This window comes from Hibiscus syriacus, unplaced genomic scaffold (assembly GCF_006381635.1).
Source record: "Hibiscus syriacus cultivar Baekdansim isolate YM2019G1 unplaced genomic scaffold, ASM638163v2 tig00109972_pilon, whole genome shotgun sequence".
Lineage (NCBI taxonomy): Eukaryota > Viridiplantae > Streptophyta > Magnoliopsida > Malvales > Malvaceae > Hibiscus > Hibiscus syriacus.
The window spans coordinates 2,028,379-2,050,851 of NW_024062543.1; the positions used below are offsets into that span (position 1 = coordinate 2,028,379).

The window sequence follows — 22,473 nt, forward strand, 5'->3', positions numbered from 1 at the left end:
ATGGCAAACATCTGATTATCCGTGTGGCCATGTTATAAAAGTTTCTCTTCATCTAAACCAAGATGATTCAAGCGCATACGATATGGATTGCTACACTACAGAAGTATATCGACAGACTTATGGCGAGATTGTCTACCCTATTCCACATCCTTCTAAGTGGGACATACCAGATGACTTACAAACAGTTTTGCCACCAGCCATGGACAGAAGGCTACCTGGCTGACCAAAAAGTCACGATCGTATACCGTCTAAGGGTGAAGAGAAGAAGAGATCAACATGTAGTCGGTGCAAGGAAAGTGGTCATACAAGGTTGACATGTGGATCACCAGTGCCATCACAATCATCTTTTCCTCTACCAAAATATGGATCCTCATCAAAATCCCAATCACATCGGCTTCACCTTTTGGGACGTTAACTTAGGTGATTTTAAATGCAAACGTTGTATTATGTGTATTTTGTGTGAACTTTTAACATTTTCAGTTAGGCATGTTTAGTAACTTGAGTTTGAACATTGCTATGATATGTTCAGTTGTTATCACTTATTAGACATTCATTTGACTATCGCAACGCGGAAATTGCAACGCGAATATGACTATCGCAACACGGAAATGACTATCGCAATGCGGAATTGACTATCGCAACGCAGAAATGACTATCGCAAGGAGAGAATCGCAATGCGAAATGAAAATCGCAATGCGAAATGAAAATCGCAACGAGTGAATCGCAACGAGTGAATCACAATGCGAAAATGAAAATCACAACGCAAAATTAGTTTCGCGTTGCGATTTTCATTTTCGCATTGCGATTCACTCGTTGCGATTTTCATTTCGCATTGCGATTCTCTCGTTGCGATAGTCATTTTCGCGTTGCGATAGTCTGTTTTGCATTCAACATAATGCAGATTGAAATCAACAAATCAACTATTACATTTCAATCAATTAAACAAGCACAAATATTATGTACACATCAATTAAACAAATCAACATTTACAAATCATCTTTTACAAATCAATTAAACAATCAAAAAATAATAATGAAATCAACTTTTGCACCCATACATCCATTTCACGCAGCTCACTTCAGGATTAACCTGCAGAAACCAAACATTGAATCAACACTTTCTACACATCTAAAACCTACAAACAGCAAATTATTGAATTCTAGCTACTTAACCAAACATTTTCAAACCAAAAAGAGTAAATATGTTTAACAACACTTGCATTTGACTTACAAATTGTTTATGGACACTTTCATAATGCGGATGCAGGTAGGCAGCGTCTCGCATATATCGCTCTAGCCATAAAATGCCGAAACCACAAGCCTACTGCACCTCTATCTCTATCGGTGGGAAGTAGAAAATATGTACTTCCTGTCGTCAAACGCTCCAAGCACATGCATACGAGAGGACCACAATCCCCTCTGGCTTCCTTCGTTTGTTGTGGCGTGGTCTCATCTCTGATAACTGTAACATTGAACTTCTTTGGCTTCTTGTTTCCAGACTTAGTCCAATAATCAATTGCATCCAAGAATTTAGCTAAATGCGAGATCCATCCCCTTAATCATATCTCTCAAATCAGACAATGATATGTAATTTATCATGTTGTCATATACTATTGTCTTTAGGGATGGGAGCTGAAGCTCGACGAGAAGCCAATGAGTACGGTCCAAAACAAGGATAAACACCTGCATCGAAATGTAATAATTCAAATTGCGCACTTATTTATGAACACCTTTAAAATATTTAAACAAATATACTAACATTATCGACCTCCCACCATGCAGGATAAAGTTTAGCTTGTCCATTAGCCAACACATATGATTCCTGTCGTTGATTCTTCAATTTCCTTACAATTAGAAGACGTGTCACCCATGCATCAATATGCTGTTTTACAAAAAAAGACATATATTAGTAATTACATAAATTTTTAAAAAAAATTAATCAAACTGAAATATAAGAAATATAAGACTTACCCCCATCGAAATAGCCGTTGTCTTCAACCCCTAATAATACACCCCACCAAGACCGTTCAATCAACAAATGCATATCATCGTTGAGTTTGTATATGTCAGCGTAACACCCTTGGCTCCGCTCGTGTAGATAAAAATCAACTGCGGTCTTAGCCCAAAGGGTATTATCCAAAAATTATTTCCGGTAGTTGTTTCCTCTCCACTTCATCTGCCGGAATGGTACTGGCCGGTAACTTATACGAAAGCCAACAGTCATCCATCATGTCCGGCACGTGAGGGGGCTTCTCAATAATTTGATATATTACGCCGTGTGAATCGGGCTCTAGAATATTGGGAGGGACCTCTTCAACGATGACAGTGGCCTCTTGAACGGTGGGAGGGGACTCTTGAGGGATGATAGGGGCCTCTTGAATGATAGGGGAGGCCTCTTGAACGATGACAGGTGAGTCGGGCTTTTTCTTACGGATTCTTCGCATTATTGGGGTGAACGGAGACGTAATGGCACGTGCACACCGTCTGATGCGTGAACTCCGTCTTGCAAGAAAAACCCGACGTAGAGCATCCACCTTAGCGGGCCGCTAAAAATAAATTAATACATAATCAGTAATAAACAGACATGATATTAAACAGTGAGAACAAAGACAATATATTTCAAACTTGCACGGTATTCACCCAAGTCATTATTATATCATTGTTCACAAATGCATCAGATAACATTCCAGAAGTAAGCACTTATATAAACATTTAAAACACATATAGGTTTAGTGCAGGTTCAATGACAACATAAAGAGTAGTAGTTTATTCTTGAAACTTAAATTTTCAACACTGTGAAGTTAGTATTTGTATTTTGGTTGAAGTAATGCAATTCATTCAAGTTTCAATTTGTAGAAGAAGAATAGAATTTGAAACTTAAAATCGCAATGCGAAAATGACTATCACAATGCAAAAATGACTATCGCAATGCGAAAATGACTATCGCAATGCGAAAATGACTATCGCAATGCATATTTGACTATCGCAACGAGAGAATCGCAATGCGAAATGAAAATCGCAACAACAAAACCGCAACGCGAAAATGACTATCGCAATGCGAATTTGACTATCGCAACGAGAATCGCAATGCGATTTCATTTCGCATTGCGATTCTTTCGTTGCGATAGTCAAATTCGCATTGCGATAGTCATTTTCTGGATTGCATTACTTCAACCAAAAGACAACCAAAAACAAAATACTAACTTCACAGGGTTAAAGAATAAACAGTTAAACAGTATTGGCAACAACCGAATGAATTTACTAAGCAATCTAAGTGAAATTACGAGTAAATTTATCATCAAGTTAAATATGAAAAATATTAAACTTACCTCGTTGCGTAGAGTATGAACTTCATTCTGCAACGATGCTACAATCTCACGTAGAGCTGCTACCTCACCACGTAAAGTAGACACCTCAACACGCCATGCACCATTGTCATCGCGTAAAGTACCGACCTCCTCACGCAAGGCATTGACCTCATTACGTAACTCCCCTAACTCATCCCATGGAGGTGGAGATGGAGATGGAGAACAGGGAGATAAACGTCGTGGCATCTTTATCGGTCGCCTATCATGAGGTGATGGTGGAGAAGAGGCTCGATGATGTGACAGAATAGGTGATGACTCTCGTTGTGGAGGTGTATATTCGGGTCGATCAGGTGATGGCTCTGGGTAAGGTGATGGCTCTCGAAGTGGTGGCTGGCTAGCTACTCATCATCTGTGCCATCAAAAAAAAGCTTACTAGCTTGCCACCAATCAGTGGCAAGCTTAGCTTCCGTGGGTGTCAACCTCTGTAATGGAGTGTTGGCCTCCTAATAATATAAAAGCTCAAATAAAGTTAAACGTGTACTAGTAATAACTTGTTTATAAACATATGGTAGTATTTGTGTTAACTTCCATTATTTATTGTAGTATACAGTAGTAAATCTTCCCATTGCTGCAATGACCGTTTCCTCTTCCAGGAAATAACCCTAGGAATATCATTAGAAGTTTTTAATGCATATGTCTGCATGGCTGGAAAGGCCTCAAATATCCAAATCTACAAACAATATAATAACAAACATTAGTAATTTTTAAAGAATTAATTATAATTTTGGAAACATTATATAAAAATTATTACCTTAAAGGCCCAAATAAAGCCTGATAAAGTGTATTTGGAACCTTCGCCACGCAAACTTTTCTGATCATTAAAGGCAGACGACAACTTATTCCATGTAGCTCTCCATAGATACGAATCTCACGGAAACATGTTCCATGCATTTAGGTCCTCTACCAATTTAATTAGATCATTAGGAATAGGTTGTCGGGCCTCTCTGCCTAAAAAGCCGGCTTGCAAAAGTATTAGAAGGCATACTCGGACAACATCGACGTCATCCATCCGAGTAAAACAATCTTTCTTATTCAATAATCTCGTCAAGTCTTCCACGTGTAAATTCGACTTCTCCGTTGACTGCTCAGGAAAAACCTGGGAAAACCATGATAGGCGGGTAATATGTCTAGTGTACCGATCTACATCATCGTGTCCGAAGCGTAGACCGGTGATTAAGCAAAACTCCTCCCGCCCAAAACACGTATACGCCGGTGGAAAATCAAACCATATCTCTTCATCACGACGTTGTATAGTCTCTGGTAGATCGCTAGTCATGGTTTGAAGAAACAGATGGGTCAATATAGCATCTCCACCCAGATGTTGTACTTTCAGCCATGGCCCGAGGCAAGTATCCTCAAATATTTTTCTTTGTGTAGGTGAAAGCTTCGACGCAATTGTTTTGGCCAGGCTTACTTTATTTCTTAAGGTCAATTGAGCCGAATAAAATTTCTGCAAAAACAATAAACATACCAATTTAGATATACCAAAAACTACACTGTGAAGATATGAACAATAAAGAGTAGTAGTTTATTCTTCAAACTTAAATTTGCAACACTGTGAATTTAGTATTTGTTTTTTGGTTGAAGTAATGCAATTCATTCAAGTTTCAATTTGCAGCTGAAGAATAGTTTCTGAAACTTTAAATCGCAACACGAAAATGAAAATCGCAACACGAAAATGACTATCGCAACGCGAAATGAAAATCTCATTGCGATTCTCTCGTTGTGATAGTCAAATTCGCATTACGATAGTCATTTTCGCGTTGCGATTCACTCGTTGCGATAGTCATTCTTGGTTTCAAATACTAAAATTGAAAGAAACTTGAATGGATTGCATTACTTCAACCAAAAGACAAAACAAAGACAAATACTAACTTCACAGGGTTAAAGACTAAACAGTTTAGCAGTATTGGCAGCAATCGAATGAATATAATAAGCAATCTAAGTGAAATGGTTAATTTATTATTGAAAACCAGTAAACTTATCATCAATTTCAATATGAAAAACCTAATAATAATGTAAAAATTTCAAAATAAAAATAATTAAAAAAACTAACCCTCAGTGGTTGATTTGGTTGATTTTCCATTTTTAACCGTGAATGATTTCACCGGAGATGGAGATTGTTATCGTCGTGGGGACTGATTTCGTCGGAGATCGGGACGGATGTCACCTTAGAGAGTGAGAGATGGAGATGAGACTGAGTTGTGATTTAGGGTTTTAGGTTATGAGTTGTGATTACGGGATATACTGTGGACGGTTCAGTGTTCCGATATATTAATATATTCATGTTTGGAATTTGAAAAAAAAATACGTGTTAATACGAATGGCGCTATGTAAATCGCATTGCGATAGTCAGATTCGCATTGCGGTTTACGTATTCGCATTGCGATTTACGTAATCGCATTGCGATTTTCCAAATTCGCGTTGCGATTTACGTATTCGCATTGCGAATTAGGAAAATCGCAACGCGAATTTGGGAAATCGCAACGCGAATTTGGGAAATCGCACTGCGATAGTCAAAATCGCGTTGCGAATCTGGAAATTGATTTGCGATACCGGAGATCGCGTTGCGAATTATCGATCGCATTGCGATTTAGTTGGTCATTTTGGCAAATCCAAAAAAAGTTGGTCAAAATCGTATATTATAAGACATTTTTGGTCACTGAGGTTATTTTCTCTAAAAAAAATAAAAATTGATAGTTTTAGTATTAAATACGTAGTTTACCCTAAATTATTTTAAGGCTTAAAGTAAAAATAAGTACATAAACTATGCTCCTTTTTTGGTTTTAGGTACTTAAACTATTATTTGCTCTACTTAAACTATTATATTTAATTTTTTAAGTCCTAATTTATTTTAGTTAGAAAATTATTTTTCGACCAATAAGATGTTGATACATCATACAAAATTAGGTACTTATTTTGATCTAAAAATATATTTTAGGGGCATAAAGTAAAAAAGGGGTATGGTTTAGGGACTTATTTTGATCAAAAAATTGTTAAGGTACTTAAAGTAGTTACATCAATAGTTTAAGTATAAGCATATCATATTAGAAACAAGTGATAGAACGTTTATCTTCTCTCATATTATGTTTCTTATTTTCAATTTTTATAGTTTTATTGTTTAAATATAATGCAATAATCCTCTTTTATTTAACTTTAAAAAAATTCCCGTGCTTTGTATTTTGATGAAATTTGTGGCATTTGAGCTTTTATTTTCGATTGATGATGAAAATATTTATTAAATATTTTTTTTTAGAGTTTAAGCAATATAAAAAAATGAAGTTGAAAAAAGGGGAAAGTTAACAAATCAACCCATTAACAATTTGATTCAGTAATGGGGTGCTCAGTTATGTGGATTCCCCCCCCCCCCAAAATTTATGGATCATTATTAGCTTCCAAAAGATCCAAACCCAAAATTTACATTAACTTCCTTTTTAAAAATAAAAATAAAAATAAACTCTAATTAATAATAATATAACTTGGTCAGTCTTTTAGGTGAGATGAAGTGTTTGAATATGAAATTATAGATAAAAGAATTAGCCTCTATAATACTCTATCCAAATTATTGACAAATATATGGAATATCAATAGTTATTATAAAAAGGATTAATACAAAAATAAGTGACCAAACTATACTCGATAAACGTTTTAGTGTTTAAAGAATTTTTCGCTAAAAATAGGTGCATAATATTTCAAACGTTATATTTTTAGGTGTCCGGACGTTAACTGCCGTTAAATATCTCCGTTAAGTGACACGTGTCATATTATGGTAATTTTGAAAATTATTTAAAAAAATAAAATATTTTTTATTAAAAAATAGTAGCCCCTACCTTCTCCCCTCCCCCTTTCTCCCTTCCTTTTTCCCCTTCTATGTCGGTTAGCCAACGGTGACCATCATCGCTACTATCATCATTACCGACGTTGACCCTCAATCAAACCCCCGTTGACCTTTTTGTCATAACATGCCATCTTTTGCCGTAGAAAAGCGTTCAAAGGTTAGTCAGTTTTTAAGCCATCGTCGTCGTTCTTCATCGATTCCGACCAATTTTGACATTCATAAGTTACACCACCTCCGCCATTTGAACTAGCGTGCAATTCCAATCAAAATCCAACCGTTCGACGACGATGACGATGGTCGGAGACCATTTGGGTTAGGTAATTAAAATTGAGAATTAGGGATTCGAATATTGGAGATTTTAAATTTAATGATTTTGGGTAAAGATAAGAGCGACAATTGATCAATAGGTTGGTTGACGACGGGTGAGTTACCGTTTGATGATGACAATGGTGGCCAGAGATGGGCAACGACGATTGATAATGTGATTGAAATGAGATGTTTTAATTTTTTAGGGTTTTTTATATTTTAGTAAAAAATTGATTTTTTTTAAATAAATTAAACCTTTTTTCTTTTAATTTCTAACTAAAAATAATATTTTATTATTATAAAATTAAAAAAAACAATAGACACCTAAAAATATAACTGAAAAAACGTTAAGTGCATGTTTTTAACAAAAAATTCTTTATACACACATTTTTTGAATCATAGTTTGAGCATTTATGTTAAGCCTAAAAAAATAACAATGTAAATGAATTCCCGAGTTTCGAGAATGTTAAAAAGCTGAGAGAAAAGCAAGCAAGCACAGGAATAGCATTGGTTTCAATTGCAAGGAGAAAAAAATCAAGTTAAGAACTGTTAAATATGAAAATCTAAACTCATATGCCAGCAAAACTGTGCTGTATAGAACTCCATCATGCAAAACCCAAAAATACATCGAATTCTAGAGAGTAGTCTTGGCTATCCATCGACTCAAAGAGTTCCAATCAACTGCCATATTCCAGCCCAAAGAGGCTACATTAAGCACTTTAACAAAACAGATTCTTCCTTTCTTAGTAGTACCTGCTGCTTCGGTCTCGATCCCGGTCCCTATCCCGTCCATAATCTCTACCTCTATCATAATCATAATCACGGCTTCGATCCTTCCCCCTATCTCTCTCTCTGCTCCGACTACGGCGCCTTTCCCTATCTTCACGGTCTCTGTTCTTACCACCTTCTCTATCGTCCCTTTCCCTTCCTCTGTCTCTGCTTCTCTCTCTTCCATCCCTGTCAGCCACACCTGCGGGGGTACCCACTTTTATTAGAACATAATGATACTCCAAAACATCAATACACTGCAGAATATACAAGGAAATACCTTGTTACCTATATATATATATATATATATATATATGTATGTATGTATGTATGCCCATTTTGAGAGGGTCACCAAATGGTAGCTGTTAGTCTTTTTTAATCTTTACCCGAGTGAAAACCCTGTTCCTTTTTTAAGCTTGTTCAGTTAATTAAATAAACTTGACAATTACGACAATCAGTATCTTAAAACAACGCATCCCCATATTAGGTAGTTGTTACCATAATGAACTCAATACCTAGTTCCTCAACTTCCCAACCAGCACGACCAGAACCTGGTAGCACTTGAACAGCTTCAGCTTGTTGTGTTTTTGCTCGGAACTTTTTCTTGAGATTGCCAAATTCATCATACATCTCACCATCATCCTGAGATTAACACGTAATTGCCATCAAATTAAGATACTAAACAAAGTAAGTTTCAAGTAATGATAATGGAGATATATTTTACTTCTTCTGCCTCACGTCGACGTCGCCTTGTTTCCTCTATCTCTTCTTCATCAAGTTCTTTGTAACCACCAGCACGTCCTCCTCTGATAAGAACAGGTATAAAGAAAATGTAAGAAGCTTGCACATAGCAGTAAAAATTGAAGGACAAAAGGTGCAAAGGCACAGTAAAACTGTAGTAAAATGACATGATATAAACAACTTATTTGCATTTCGCTCCTCCTATGAAAAGCATATTAAATGAGTCGAATCAATTGGATGGAGTGATTCAAAATAGAAAAGAAAACAGAAGAGGAAATGAAACCAATGGCTTTAAAGATAAAATTAAAAAACAGAAGAATACTGTGAAACCACACAATAAGAATGCCTATGCAGTAACGGCACTTACACCAGAACATCAGTAAAGAATCAGGTAAAACTGTTAAAAAGGAGCACTGTGTTGAGGAATGGATGCAATTCAGATAATAAGAGGAAATTAATCAACTGTTTTCCTTTTTAGTTAGCCCTCCAATGAAGTGACTGATTAAGCAATTAAATTTAGGAATCTTCTTGCTCTACATCATGATCATAGATGGTTTCTTGCACTACCGATTCTAACAAGTTCAGATAACAGAAATGGGTAGCTAAGAGGAAGATGATGGAACAAACTTTAGAAATGTCGATGTCAGTTGTACTACAAATTCTAACAATTAGAGGCCATTGTGTGTCTTCTGACCATGAATAAAATCTGTTCACCATGAAAGAGATGAAGTACAAAAAAAAATACAAGAATTATTTTGTGTAATGGAATTTTCTTTTATTTTCCACCTCCTTCCAGTAAAGGGAATGTAGTACAAGTTTCTTTTGAGAAAAGGGGTCTGTAAGCAAAGGTAAATGCATCTGAAAGAGAGTAAAGGCCTCGTTTTAGTAACTTCACATTAATTGAAAGAGATGGTTACTGAAAAAGGGTATGTCATGCCTGATTGGAAATAATACTGGCAACAATATACCCACAATGAAACATGGTTATCAACTTTCTCTAAAACTCAGAGGAAAACAAAGGATACCAAAGTGAAATGATATTTGGAAAGAAAGAAAGAAATGGAAGAAAAATATAGCAACGCCCATCCAAAACCAAAAAGTAAATCATAGAAAAAAATGCAACACTTGTAATATTAAAGGAAAATGATTCCTTCATACATGAATCAAAGGTTAAAATCACCTCAAGCATACTCATAATAAGAATGAACTGAAGCAAATGATTGGGCTGCACAAAAACTTCTTAGAAAAGTAAATCGATAATACAAAGATGAAAGATCAAATTTTCAATGAAAATATCCACAAGATTTTAATTTGGATCTAGGATTAGAATATATCAAATACTTATCATATACCTTACACCGCCCTCATTGTGACCAGGTTTATTAGTGTTGCAAATATTGCATTTCATACGCTTAGCCCAGTTGATGTTACCACACCTGTTAAACAGAATTTCAAAGAACTGATATAAATAACATTGCAAAAAACAAGGCATCACATTTATATATACATACCCAAATATCTTAACATTAGCAGAGTTGAAGTGTTAAAAATGTTTTAAGCCAACAAAAACGACCATCAGTGGTTCCTAACCAATTTGCAGTCCACCAAAATATTAAAGACGCCAATTTGGTTTAGCTTAAGTGGAAAGAGAGTGAGCATGTTAGTGTAGAGATCATAGGTTCAAACAGTAGTGCTCCCCTTTGTACCAAATAAACAGAAACATGAAAACAAAAAAAAATCCTGACTTCTCTATGATCACACAAGGACCAGAAAAGAAGAAAGTGTTTCATTGAAGCATTAGAGGTCATACATAGGGCAGGGCCAGTCATTTGGACCAAAAAGTCCACTAGTAGCAGCTACTGCTCGGCCATGACCTCCAGAGTCAGGGGCACCATGGTCCCTCCCACGACCAGCAGCCCCTCCACCACCACCAGAGGCACCTGTAGGTCGAGCAGTTCCACATCGGTTGCACACACCACGGAATGAAAAATTGACATTGGAACAACTGCAAACAGAAAAATCATATTGAAGTATGAACAGAACAATCAGAGTTCAAGACAAATGGAAAAAACGTTATAAAAGAGCAAGAAGAAGCTGCTCACCAATATCACATCACAGACCTTGTATTCGGACAGAGCCAGTCTCCCTCCTGTTGCCACATCTTTCCTGATGCATCAACCCTACCACCCCCCCCATCCATGTCCTTAGCTGCAGTGTCCTCCGACACACTACCATCTACTGCAACATTTGGAAGATAAACACCAGCATTACCACTCTTACTCTCTGCCATAAAAACACCAATTGTGCTCCCATGGAAATCCTTATCATTAAACCATTCGACAGCAGCCAATGCAGCATGTGGATCCTCATAAGTAACCGTAGCATCACCTTTTGGCTCATTTGTCACCTTATCTCGGTATAACCATACCTTAGGTCGACCAGTTCGCTTATCTTTCTATAAAATCAGCAAAAACACAACAATAAGCGACAAATAACACACACATAGCTGCATACCTTTTGTGTTTCCATCAAAATTTTATATATACCTTTAGCAAGCCAATCGTTCCAAAATATTCAGCTAGCATAGTTTCATCGGTTCCCTCAGGTAAATTACAAACATAGACGGAACCATTAGTAGGAGTTCCTCTTCCTAAATTGCTTGCCATAGTTTCTTCACACACATCAAAATCCTTCCACAGAGCTCTGAACAAAATGAAATGCTTAGCCAAATTTATAATTAGCAATAAATTATCAGAAAGAAAAAGAAAAGGAAAGGGGAAATGCTTAATTGATGCTGGCTGGTAGCATAAAACATTATAGATCGCGCCTTAAATTCTTTTCATAAGAAAAAAGAAACTTCAAGATAAATTGAAATTTTAGAGGAAAAAATAAATCAATTAAAATCTCTAAAAGTTAGAATAATCATAAGATAAAGATCTGAAGCCCAAAATATCAAGGGTAATGAGATATGTATTCTCACTCGTTGTAGTGGCGCAGGCAGCGGCGGTGAAAGATCAAATAAGTAAATGAGATGACGGCGGTGATTTTGACGGCAGCGGCACCGGTGGCTTCTTTTCTCTTCTTCGTTACGATACTCGTAAATGGATAGGGCTTCTTCTTGTGATTACGATTCCTGTCCCGCTCCGTGGTGTTATTAATTTAATTGAAGGGAAAATTACAACATGTCACTCTGTTATTAGTAAATTTATATTAGACCGTGGTACTTAGAAAATTGCAAACAAATTGTTTAAATAATTAATTACTATATTTAATATTGTATAATCAAATCTTAAATGTAAGCTAACCTTTTTATGTATATTTTAGGGTAAAATACAAAAATGATCTCTCAACTATAAGGTGTTGCTTTGTTAAGTCATCGACTAGTAAAAGTTGTAGAATGTCCAATTATATGGTATTGTTAAAAATAATCAATTTTTCATATGTTTCAAACTCGTCATATCTATTAAAAAAAAGCGAAACTACATCGATAGTCTCTTATGTTTTCGGTCTGACTGGTTTGGTCACCGAAAAAATTAAGGGGAAATAGTCACTAACGTCATCGGTCCGTTCGATTTTAATCTCCAACGTTATCAATCTGTTCAATTTTAGTCCCTCAACCATGTTAGTAACTTCAACAAAAGGGACTTAACATAAAAGGAGGTTAAACAAAATTAATAGCATAGAGACTTAAACCGGACGAACCGATAACGTAAGATACCATTTCCCCTTAATTTTTTGGTGACCAAAGTCGGTTATCAACAAAAGGGACTTAACATAAAAGGAGGTTAAACAAAATTAATAGCATAGAGACTTAAACCGGACGAACCGATAACGTAAGATACCATTTCCCCTTAATTTTTTGGTGACCAAAGTCGGTTAGACCGATAACAAAGGGGACTATCGGCATAGTTTACTCATTAAAAAATTAATGATCTTCTGAGTTAGATGTTAGCATGTTGATTGAGATATAATAAAATCATACCTTAATGATGCTTATTGACTCCGCTATTACTTTAAAGCATTGGCTCAACGACATAATATTACATGCATTGGCTCGACGTCATAGTGTAAATGAAGAATCAATCCACAAAATACAATTTTAACGGTTCAAGAATCATATTTTATTATATCATATTCAACAAATTAACATCCAACTCGGATAATTGCTAAATTTTTAACAAGAAAAGAGTTAAAAATATAAGAATAGTCAGGTGACCATTTTGTAACTTTTATTAGTAGGATGACTCAACAAAATAATGTTCATAAGCAAGAGATTATTTTATAACTTTTCATAGTCGAATGACTCAATAAAATAATACCCTATAATTAAAAGATGATTTATGTATTTTACTTAATAAAATAAAACCCTATAATCAAAAATTTATTTACGTACTTCACATTATATTTCAATTATTGAATTATAAATGAGTTTATATTTGAAAAGTCATTTGAACCATTAGGTAATATTTTACGAAGTCAAAACTTGGAGCATTGTTAAACAGACTACAAATTTATCCTATCAAATAGAAACCATAATACAAGAAGCACACAAGATTTAGAAGTGATCGGAGTCAGCAGTTGAATGCTGAGATAGGACAAACTCAAAGTCTAATTGCTTTGCGTATTTTATTAATGAATATATAAAATTCCTTTGCATATGAATATACGAAAACGCCATCAAAAGTTGTTTTGACTGAGGAGGAGCGATAGTTAAATGATCGATCAAACATGTTGAGTAAATTGGTTTAATGCACCAAGCCATTATTTCATTACTATAGTAACAATTGTTATTAGGAATGATCAAAATACCTAAACTCAATAGGTACCGGCCCCATTCGACCTTATAAGGGTGAATTTTTTTGAATTTTCGAGACTCAGGGCGGGATATGTAGTAAAAATTTTTGGAACGAGTCGGGGCTGGGTTTAAGGTGAAAAATCACAGACCCAACCTAATCCGGTTATTATATATATATATATATATTAAGATTTTTATTTTTATATTATTAAAATATATTATTTAATTATTAAAAATATTATAAAATATATTAATTTAACAGTTTAAATATAATATATAATTATAAATATATTATTATAAAATATATTATTTTAATTATTTTAAAATATTAATTTATTAGGATCGGGTCGGGATCAGAATTTTAATCTAAAAATCTAAGCAGGTTCGGGACGGGGAAAAACTCAAAATTCCTCGGGGCGAGGGTAGGGGCGGGGTAGGGTTTTAAATATATATTTTTGAGTCGGAGTCGGGTGGCCAAAAACCCAACATGCCCCGTGCCTATCCCTAGTTTTGTCTATTATTACTACAATAACAACATAGTGATTGATTGAGTTGTTATAAATAGATGATATTAGTGACTAATTTGTTACTTTTTAAACTTTAGAGAAAAATAAAAACTTACTCAAATATCAGTAATCATTTGTGTAGTTTATTCTTTTAAAAAATATGTCAAATTTTAGATAAAATAAAAAAATAAATTTTGTTTTTTTATAAATATAAGATGTATATAGAGTAATATCTTTTGTTTTTTTTAAATTAATCACTGGTATCTGATCTATTGACCTACTAATCTATATTAGGTACTGCAGAGGCGATGACAACTATCCCAACCCAGTTTATTCCATTCGCAAATATCAAGATTCAAACCCCTAACTTTACTTAAGAAACCTAGTGACTCATCCTACTAAACCAACTGATTATTGGTAATTTTTTTTTAATTATTTAATAATAAATACACATATTTTTATCATACGTTATATTCAAATCTTAAACTTTAAAAGTAATAATAAATATACTTTTATAGAAATCATCGTATTATTAAAATAATTTAATTCGGGTTAATAAGTTGACCGTAGGGACCTTAAATTGTGCGATCAGCTGATGGATTCGTTTCCAAACCACGCTACGGCCGCATCCGGGAGGTACCACAAATATCTTCACCCATCTGATGACGTGGTGGGCTTGTGGCTCTATGGTGCCAGATTTTTTTCCGCCCTTTGACTTCACTTTGGCTTTTGATGCGTGCTTGTCACTACACTGACGTGGACACACAATCTTTAACTTTTGCCGCTCCATTTCTTACTAAATTACGAACTCGCCACTCTCCTTTTGGACGATATTTTGGAGAATAAACCCAACAAATCCTCCCATTCGTAACAAACTTCTTTTTTGTTGTATTTGGATCAAATTCATAAATAATTTTGAGGATAATCACAGTTAATTATATAAAATATTTAAGTGGAGTAAATATAAATAAAATTTTAGGTGGATGTCGCCATTAAATTAAAATACGTAATTAAAGGAAGAAAATTTAGATTTTAGAGTAGACACAAAATAATTAAAAAATAAGTATAATCAGTCAAATAAGTAACTAATCGAAAAAAAATCAGATTTCAAGATAAACGCATGCCTACAGATGCTCCGCCTCTGTTTTGGATTCGATTTAGAGACAAGAGAACAACCTTCGGTAACATGGAAGAATACTTTCAATTTACCAATGTGAACTTGGCCAGAATAGTAATAAGAACGTTGAGGATATAGATATCAAAATTGAGTTGTATCATATTTAAATTGTTTTTGGATTTATATTGATATATGCTTAGTATTAAAAATTGAATAGAATATATTATAAATTGTTCAATAATGTTTAAATGATCATTTTGACTATTTAAATTTTTTTAAAATATAAAATAATTATTAAATTTATCGAATAATTATAGAACGATCATTATAATGTTATAATAATTATAAAAAAATAAATTTATAATAATTGTTCAACGCATAAATATCTCCCTTAAGCAAAACAAAAATCTTGAAGATGGGAAAGCCCACATATCCCGATTACAAACAGAGAAGAAAGAAGAAAAAAAATGTCTAAAGGAGAAGAACTGATGATGCATAGCAGTGGAAAACGACAACGATTTGCAAAAGAAGAAGAAGTAAAACGACAAGAAATGGAAGAAGAAGAAGATGGTGGTGGTGGTGGCGACGAAGACGATGATGTTGAAGAAGAAGAAGAGAGCCAGCTTCCTATGAAATCAGGTCTATTGTATTACCCTAAAACCCCGACTTCTTTCGTTGTTTCCGATGCTTTGGAGCCCGATTTCCCTATTATTTATGTCAATAACATCTTCGAGGTTTTCACCGGTTACCGAGCCGACGAAGTCCTTGGTAGGAACTGGTGAGATTTCTTTTAGTTTATTTGCCCTTTTTTACTTTTATAACATTTGATGCCGATTTTAGGGGTAATTAAATATTTTTGGAGTAAATTTAGGTGAAATTTGATGATTTGTAAATATTTGAAACAACTTTCAATAATTGATCAAAAACAAGTTATAAGTGCTGTTTATTGGACTCATGGTGCTCATTTGATGCGTGAAGGTCTTGCAAGTAGTCAAATATGAAAGTATAGGAGCTCAAAACTTTTTACAAAACAAACTAACAGAATTTGTAAATCGAGGCTCTAAAATGAAGTCATAAATATGAATCATCTGGCCTAAGAACATGAATTGTTGTGGTGGCAGAAAATGTTTAAGCTAAATGGAGCCAACTGCTTTAGTGTAAGAACACGAAGATAAAACAAAGCCAATTATATAAGCCTATATAATGGTATATTCTTAATAATGGCTTTTTTGGATAATTTGTATCTAGGAATTAGAATGGACTGTATCTTTAGGATGCTTCCTTTGCCTCGAGGGCTTGACAATGTGAACATATGCAGAGCCAGGCCACTTGCGCTCGGATTTAATTAATAGAAAGAATAAAGGTAGCTGAGAGTTCCAGTTTGGATATTTTGGATGACTACATCAGAAATGCTTTGATATCATGTCAAAGAACCTGTAAACTTAATCCTAGCTTATTAAGTCAGGGTTAATTACATTTATTTTGGGACTTGGTAGAAACTGTTTGTTCTTGTATAGAGGCAATGAGAAGAGTGTGCGCTGAATTGCTCGGGTTCAATCATTAAAGCCACTTTAGTAATCTACTTTTTCAACATATTAAGTCAGGGTTATTACATTATTTGGGACTTGGTAGAAACTGTTTGTTCTTGTATAGAGGCAATGAGAAGAGTGTGCGCTGAATTGCTCGGGTTCAATCATTAAAGCCACTTTAGTAATCTACTTTTTCAACATAGTGAAAGTCATTCTATAAAGCATTTTCGTCAAGTGAACATTCATCATGATGACTTTCATATAAATGTAGAAGACTTGTGATCTAGAGATCATTTACAGCAACCAGCTTCTGTTTCATCTTGTACAAAAGTAAGTTCCACTCCCAATCAAGGTTATAAAAAAGAAAGGAAGTAAATGCTTGAAAATCTTATTGATAAATTCTCCTATGAGAATTTTCCGTCATATTCTTAAGTACCATCTTATTTCAGATGTAGATCAGTATGGGATGAATTAAGAAGAGCCAAGTAAGGAATGAACTTTTGTTTGCCAATAATGAAGAGTTGCAAGGAGAAACAGAGAAGAATCTATGTAATTGAACCTATCCTTTTGAAAGATGACTTTAGTGTGTTTAAAGTTAGTATTCTTTCCAGCTTGAAGCAGAAAATGATTCTTCCAGGCTCTAAACCACCATAAATACTCATGAATAGCAGTTGTCTTTGAATATTTAGAAAAATGTTTTTCGATGGTAAATGATGATAAATCTTTTTTATTTGTGGTTAAATGAGCATAAAAAAAGTTAGACTGTGCTGCAAAATTATCTTTTCCCTCTTTGCTTTGTTGAAAAGGATTTGATTTTATTGTGGTGAGTGAGAGACATCTAGCTATTGATTGTTTTAATTTTTAACGTGTTAAAAGAATTTGAGATGTTCATGTCCTCCAGCTTACAAGGCGAAACATGGAGTGGATAAAAATTGCTCCAGAGATTAATTTATTTCCATGTTATCTTGTTTTGGGCATCCTTTTGGATGGTATTCACAATTTTGGTAATGGAAGTTTTCATTTTCTTGTAATTCTTATGCTTCCCTATCGAGTTCTGATGTTTATTTATCTTTTAATAATCACTTGATTTAAAGGATCTAGATTGGCCCTCTTATGGGATTCTTTTTTCAGTCGGTTCTTACAGTATAGAGATCAATGTGCTCAAAGACGGCACCCTTTGGTAGATCCTTTTGTTGTTTCTGAGATCAGAAGATGTCTTGAAGATGGTATTGAATTCCAAGGTGAGCTTCTGAATTTCAGGAAGGATGGCACTCCGTTGGTGAACATATTGAAAATTGCACCTATACGTGATGATGATGGAATAGTCACTCACATTATTGGTATTCAAGTGTTTTCCGAAGCAAAACTAGATCTGAATCGTATATCATATCCTGTTTTCAAAGAGACTTGCAATCAGCAGTTGGATGAGTCAACTAAATTCTCTCATTTGAATGATCCACCATTCAGTCAGCAACGAGAAATATGTGGAATACTCCAACTCTCTGATGAAGTTTTAGCTCATAACATTTTATCTCGGTTGACGCCAAGAGACATCGCTTCTATTGGGTCTGTCTGCCGAAGGATACGACAACTGACAAAAAATGAGCATGTGCGAAAGATGGTATGTCAAAATGCCTGGGGAAGAGAGGTCACTGGTACGTTGGAAATGATGACTAAAAAGTTGGGATGGGGACGTCTTGCCAGAGAACTGACCACTCTTGAGGCTGTCTGTTGGAGGAAACTGACCGTTGGAGGAGCGGTGGAGCCGTTACGATGCAACTTCAGTGCATGTGCAGCAGGGAACCGTCTAGTGCTTTTCGGAGGTGAGGGAGTCAATATGCAGCCAATGGATGACACCTTTGTTCTCAATCTTGATGCTACAAATCCAGCGTGGCAGCGGGTAAGTGTGGAATCGTCCCCTCCAGGGCGTTGGGGCCATACTCTCTCATGTCTAAATGGTTCGTGGTTGGTGGTATTTGGAGGATGTGGAAGGCAAGGATTGCTCAATGATGTCTTTGTTCTCGACTTGGATGCCAAAACAACCTACATGGAAAGAAGTCTCTGGTGGTGCTCCCCCTCTCCCTAGATCTTGGCATAGTTCTTGCACCATAGATGGCTCTAAGTTAGTTGTGTCTGGTGGGTGCACAGATGCTGGGGTGCTTCTCAGCGACACTTATCTTTTGGATCTTACTACAGACAAGCCAACATGGAAAGAGATTCCAACATCATGGACACCCCCTTCTAGGCTGGGCCATTCACTTTCCGTTTACGGTCGTACTAAAATTCTTATGTTTGGGGGGCTTGCAGAGAGTGGGAACCTGCGATTGCGATCAGGTGAAGCCTACACCATTGATTTGGAGGACGAAGAACCACACTGGCAGCAGCTGGATTGTAGTGCCTTCACCAGTGTTGGTAGCCAAAGTGCTGTGGTACCTCCTCCTAGACTCGATCACGTCGCTGTAAGCATGCCTTGTGGGAGGATAATTATATTCGGTGGTTCCATTGCCGGGTTGCACTCTCCTTCTCAGCTCTTCCTCTTGGATCCTTCAGAAGATAAACCGTCATGGAGGACTCTCAATGTTCCTGGGCAACCACCAAAATTTACTTGGGGTCATAGTACCTGTGTCGTCGGAGGGACCAGGGTCCTGGTATTAGGCGGACACACTGGTGAGGAGTGGATACTCAATGAGTTGCATGAGCTGTGTTTAGCAAGCAGACAGGACTCGGACTCGTGATTCACAACCTTGCCCATCACCATTATCTAATACAACCATGGAAGAAAAAATTTCGTTATATTCGTTTGCAGAGGTTGTTTCTTCCATAATGTTGAATCTTATTTTTGACTTCTACTACTTGACGCGTCGTGTTTTAGTCCGGATTCTGTCATTGTATATAAATCCCATTCCATGGAGCAGCTCTGGTTGTACGATGTTAAACATAAATCAGTATTTGTTCACTGTTTGTGACCACGCCGCATGTTCTACGACTCAATTTGAGTTCTCGTCTTTTACATATTATAAAGCCTAGGACTTGGTTATGAAAATGGTGCATTTATTTCAGATCTTGCCTAGTTTTTCTAAATTGGGGTTACCATTTGCTACAGTGTCAGCCATTCGAATAACCGTGGCTAGTAGCTTCTTTCCTCTTGCATATATAATCGTCCATTCAACCATCTGCTGTCGATCTTCTAAAGCTTAGTCCACTTGATCATATTGAGTCAGATTTTAAATACATTATTAACGAATAAAATACAATAAGAAATGGTTTAATGTTCAACATGGAAGTGGTCCACTTATTGTATTTGGGTAAACAAATGATCCAACCAAACTAGTCGTTTTGCATCAATGAATGCCAACCCAAGCTGGATTTGGTTCATATCATTATTAATTTAAAACCACTTAACCATTTTTTATATAATGCAGATTTTAATAATCGCAATTTTCTTCCATTGATCTCTGCCTCCCCATTCAAGCTCATAGAAACGAGAAAAATGGAGTCGGAACATTTTGGACATCAACATCCACTGGTGTCGAATGAAGAGCAGAGCAATAAAAGTGAAGCGGCTCACTGCTCAAGGTGCGGTGAACTCATGTCCGGTCCAAGTTTTAGCTGTGCCGACTGTGGGTTTTACTTGCATAAAGAATGCGCCGTGGCAACCTTGCAGATCAATCACCCTTTTCATCGCGATCTGCAACTCCAACATACGAGCAAGGCTTTATTTGCAATTTCTGCGGCAAAGATGGTGAGATGTTCGTATACCATTGTTCTTGTGATGTAGATTTACACATCAAATGTACTTTGTTCACATACAACTTTGCTGAAAACGGTTTCGGACATCTTCAAGGTATTGCCTACAAAGATCCATCCATTTCCATTGATGATAAGAACAAAGAACTTGAAAGTAGTATCTGCTTAGGGTGTTGGGAGCCACTGTTTGATTCTTCATATTATTCTCTGGATCACGGATTTAATCTACATAAGAAGTGTGCTGAATTATCTTTCGAAATCCTATATCCGTATCACCATAAGCACCTTATTGTTCTACAGTTTAGTGTTAAAAAACTCCCTTGCATCATTTGCGGCGACACCGATCGATTCAGACTTTGTTATTGTTGTTCGCTTTGCGACTTCGTCGTTCACATAGCATGTTTGTCACAACCATCTACTATTGAAAGTAAAGGTCATCAACACCCCTTCACTCTCTTTTTTTTTTACCAACATCGTTCACTTGTGATGCACGTGGTGTCGAGGGGAATAGTGTTCCCTACATGTGTACAAATTGTAACCTTCTGGTCCATAAGAAATGCATTTCATTGCCGCCCATAATCAAATTGTTGTGGCATGAGCACCCTGTTTTTCACATCTATTTCCTTGAAAGACATGAATATGAGAATATGGATTGTGTGATTTGTCTCGACGAGGTCGACTCGGATCACGGTAGTTACTGTTGTTCAAGGTGTCGTTTTATCGTCCATGTGGAATGTGCTACAAAGGTAAACTGGTACTCTGTAATAGAGTCGGTTGAAAAGTACGACGATGATTCGACATCATTGTCTGAAGAATCTAGGGATTCTTATATTGTTATCGGAAGGAATGAAGAAGGAAAAGTAACAAAGATCAGACATTTTTGTCATGAACGTGATCTAATATCGAGTGACATGATCCCGGAGGAGTACAAGTTTTGTGATGGTTGCACATCACTTATCTCGGATTCATTTTACTGTTGTTCGGAATGTAACTTTTTTCTTCACAAGAAATGTGTTGCATTTCCTAGGAAGCAACATTTTTGGCTTCACGAGTGCGAGAGACCAGTCATCCTTGTTGCAGGCAACATTTTCAAATGCTCCTATTGTCGGCGCATCTGCAATGGCTTTGCCTATGACTGCCCTCGGTGTGGGATAAATTCGTGCCTTCAGTGTGCAACTCCTTATACTCTAACATTTGAAGGACATGAACATCCTCTCTTCTTCTTATACATGTATGAAAGGTCGTGCACAGGTTGTGGTGAGGAAATAAGTGGTGCGTACATATGCAAGATTTGCAAATTTGCTTCATGTCTTAGGTGTGTCAGACTACCGAGCAGAGTTCATCACAAATGCGATGAACATCTTTTAGCCCTTACATATCACGATGATAGTACATAGAAAGTCATTTTTGCGACATTTGTGAAGAAGAACGAAACCCGAGTCATTGGTTTTATTGCTGTGGAATTTGTGACACTTCTGCTCATCTCTATTGTGTCGTCCGAATGGGAGAATATCCGTTTATCAAACCCGGAAAAATCTACAAAGAAGGAGAGCATCCGCACCCTCTGAGATTTGTGAAGAAAATGTATTATTATCCGGAATGCTTTGAATGTGGTGTTCCTTGTCAAGATTTAGCTCTGCAGTGTATGGAGCCAGGATGTGAATTCATTGTCCACTGGGAATGTGCTTGCCCTTCTGATTTGAGGGAATGAGTGCTGTGGTTTCGCAGCAAAACGACAATAGTGGTGGTGTTGTATTGT

The 22,473-nt window shown here is 36.1% G+C and overlaps 3 protein-coding genes across 7 annotated transcripts; 2 read left to right on the forward strand and 1 right to left on the reverse strand.

Annotated features, from left to right (window-relative positions):
- Window positions 1-7,993: 7,993 nt before the first annotated feature.
- Window positions 7,994-12,154, reverse strand: LOC120211491 (transcription initiation factor TFIID subunit 15-like). Of its 5 annotated transcripts, none has more exons than XM_039210018.1 (8): window positions 12,001-12,154; window positions 11,567-11,713; window positions 11,141-11,475; window positions 10,831-11,025; window positions 10,373-10,456; window positions 9,007-9,085; window positions 8,795-8,921; window positions 7,994-8,481 (listed from the first exon to the last, which is right to left on the reverse strand). In XM_039210018.1, exons 2-8 carry the CDS (start codon window positions 11,684-11,686, stop codon window positions 8,255-8,257), a joined length of 1,167 nt encoding a protein of 388 aa, XP_039065949.1. In that variant the 5' UTR covers window positions 11,687-11,713; window positions 12,001-12,154; the 3' UTR covers window positions 7,994-8,254. The 5 variants fall into 5 exon arrangements, with proteins under 5 accessions (XP_039065949.1, XP_039065945.1, XP_039065947.1 ...); XM_039210014.1 differs by having other exon boundaries at window positions 11,567-11,723; XM_039210016.1 differs by having other exon boundaries at window positions 11,567-11,723; window positions 11,949-12,002.
- A 3,692-nt stretch (window positions 12,155-15,846) lies between these two features.
- LOC120211492 (adagio protein 3-like) lies at window positions 15,847-19,969 on the forward strand. The gene is given in 3 exon segments (XM_039210020.1): window positions 15,847-16,216; window positions 18,099-19,002; window positions 19,004-19,969. Coding segments are annotated over 3 exon segments (1,914 nt in total). The 5' UTR covers window positions 15,847-15,905; the 3' UTR covers window positions 19,703-19,969.
- Window positions 19,970-21,361: 1,392 nt separating this feature from the next.
- On the forward strand, window positions 21,362-22,425 carry LOC120211337. The gene is made up of 2 exons (XM_039209896.1): window positions 21,362-21,986; window positions 22,139-22,425. Exons 1-2 carry the CDS (start codon window positions 21,362-21,364, stop codon window positions 22,423-22,425), a joined length of 912 nt encoding a protein of 303 aa, XP_039065827.1.
- The last annotated feature ends 48 nt before the right edge of the window (window positions 22,426-22,473 follow it).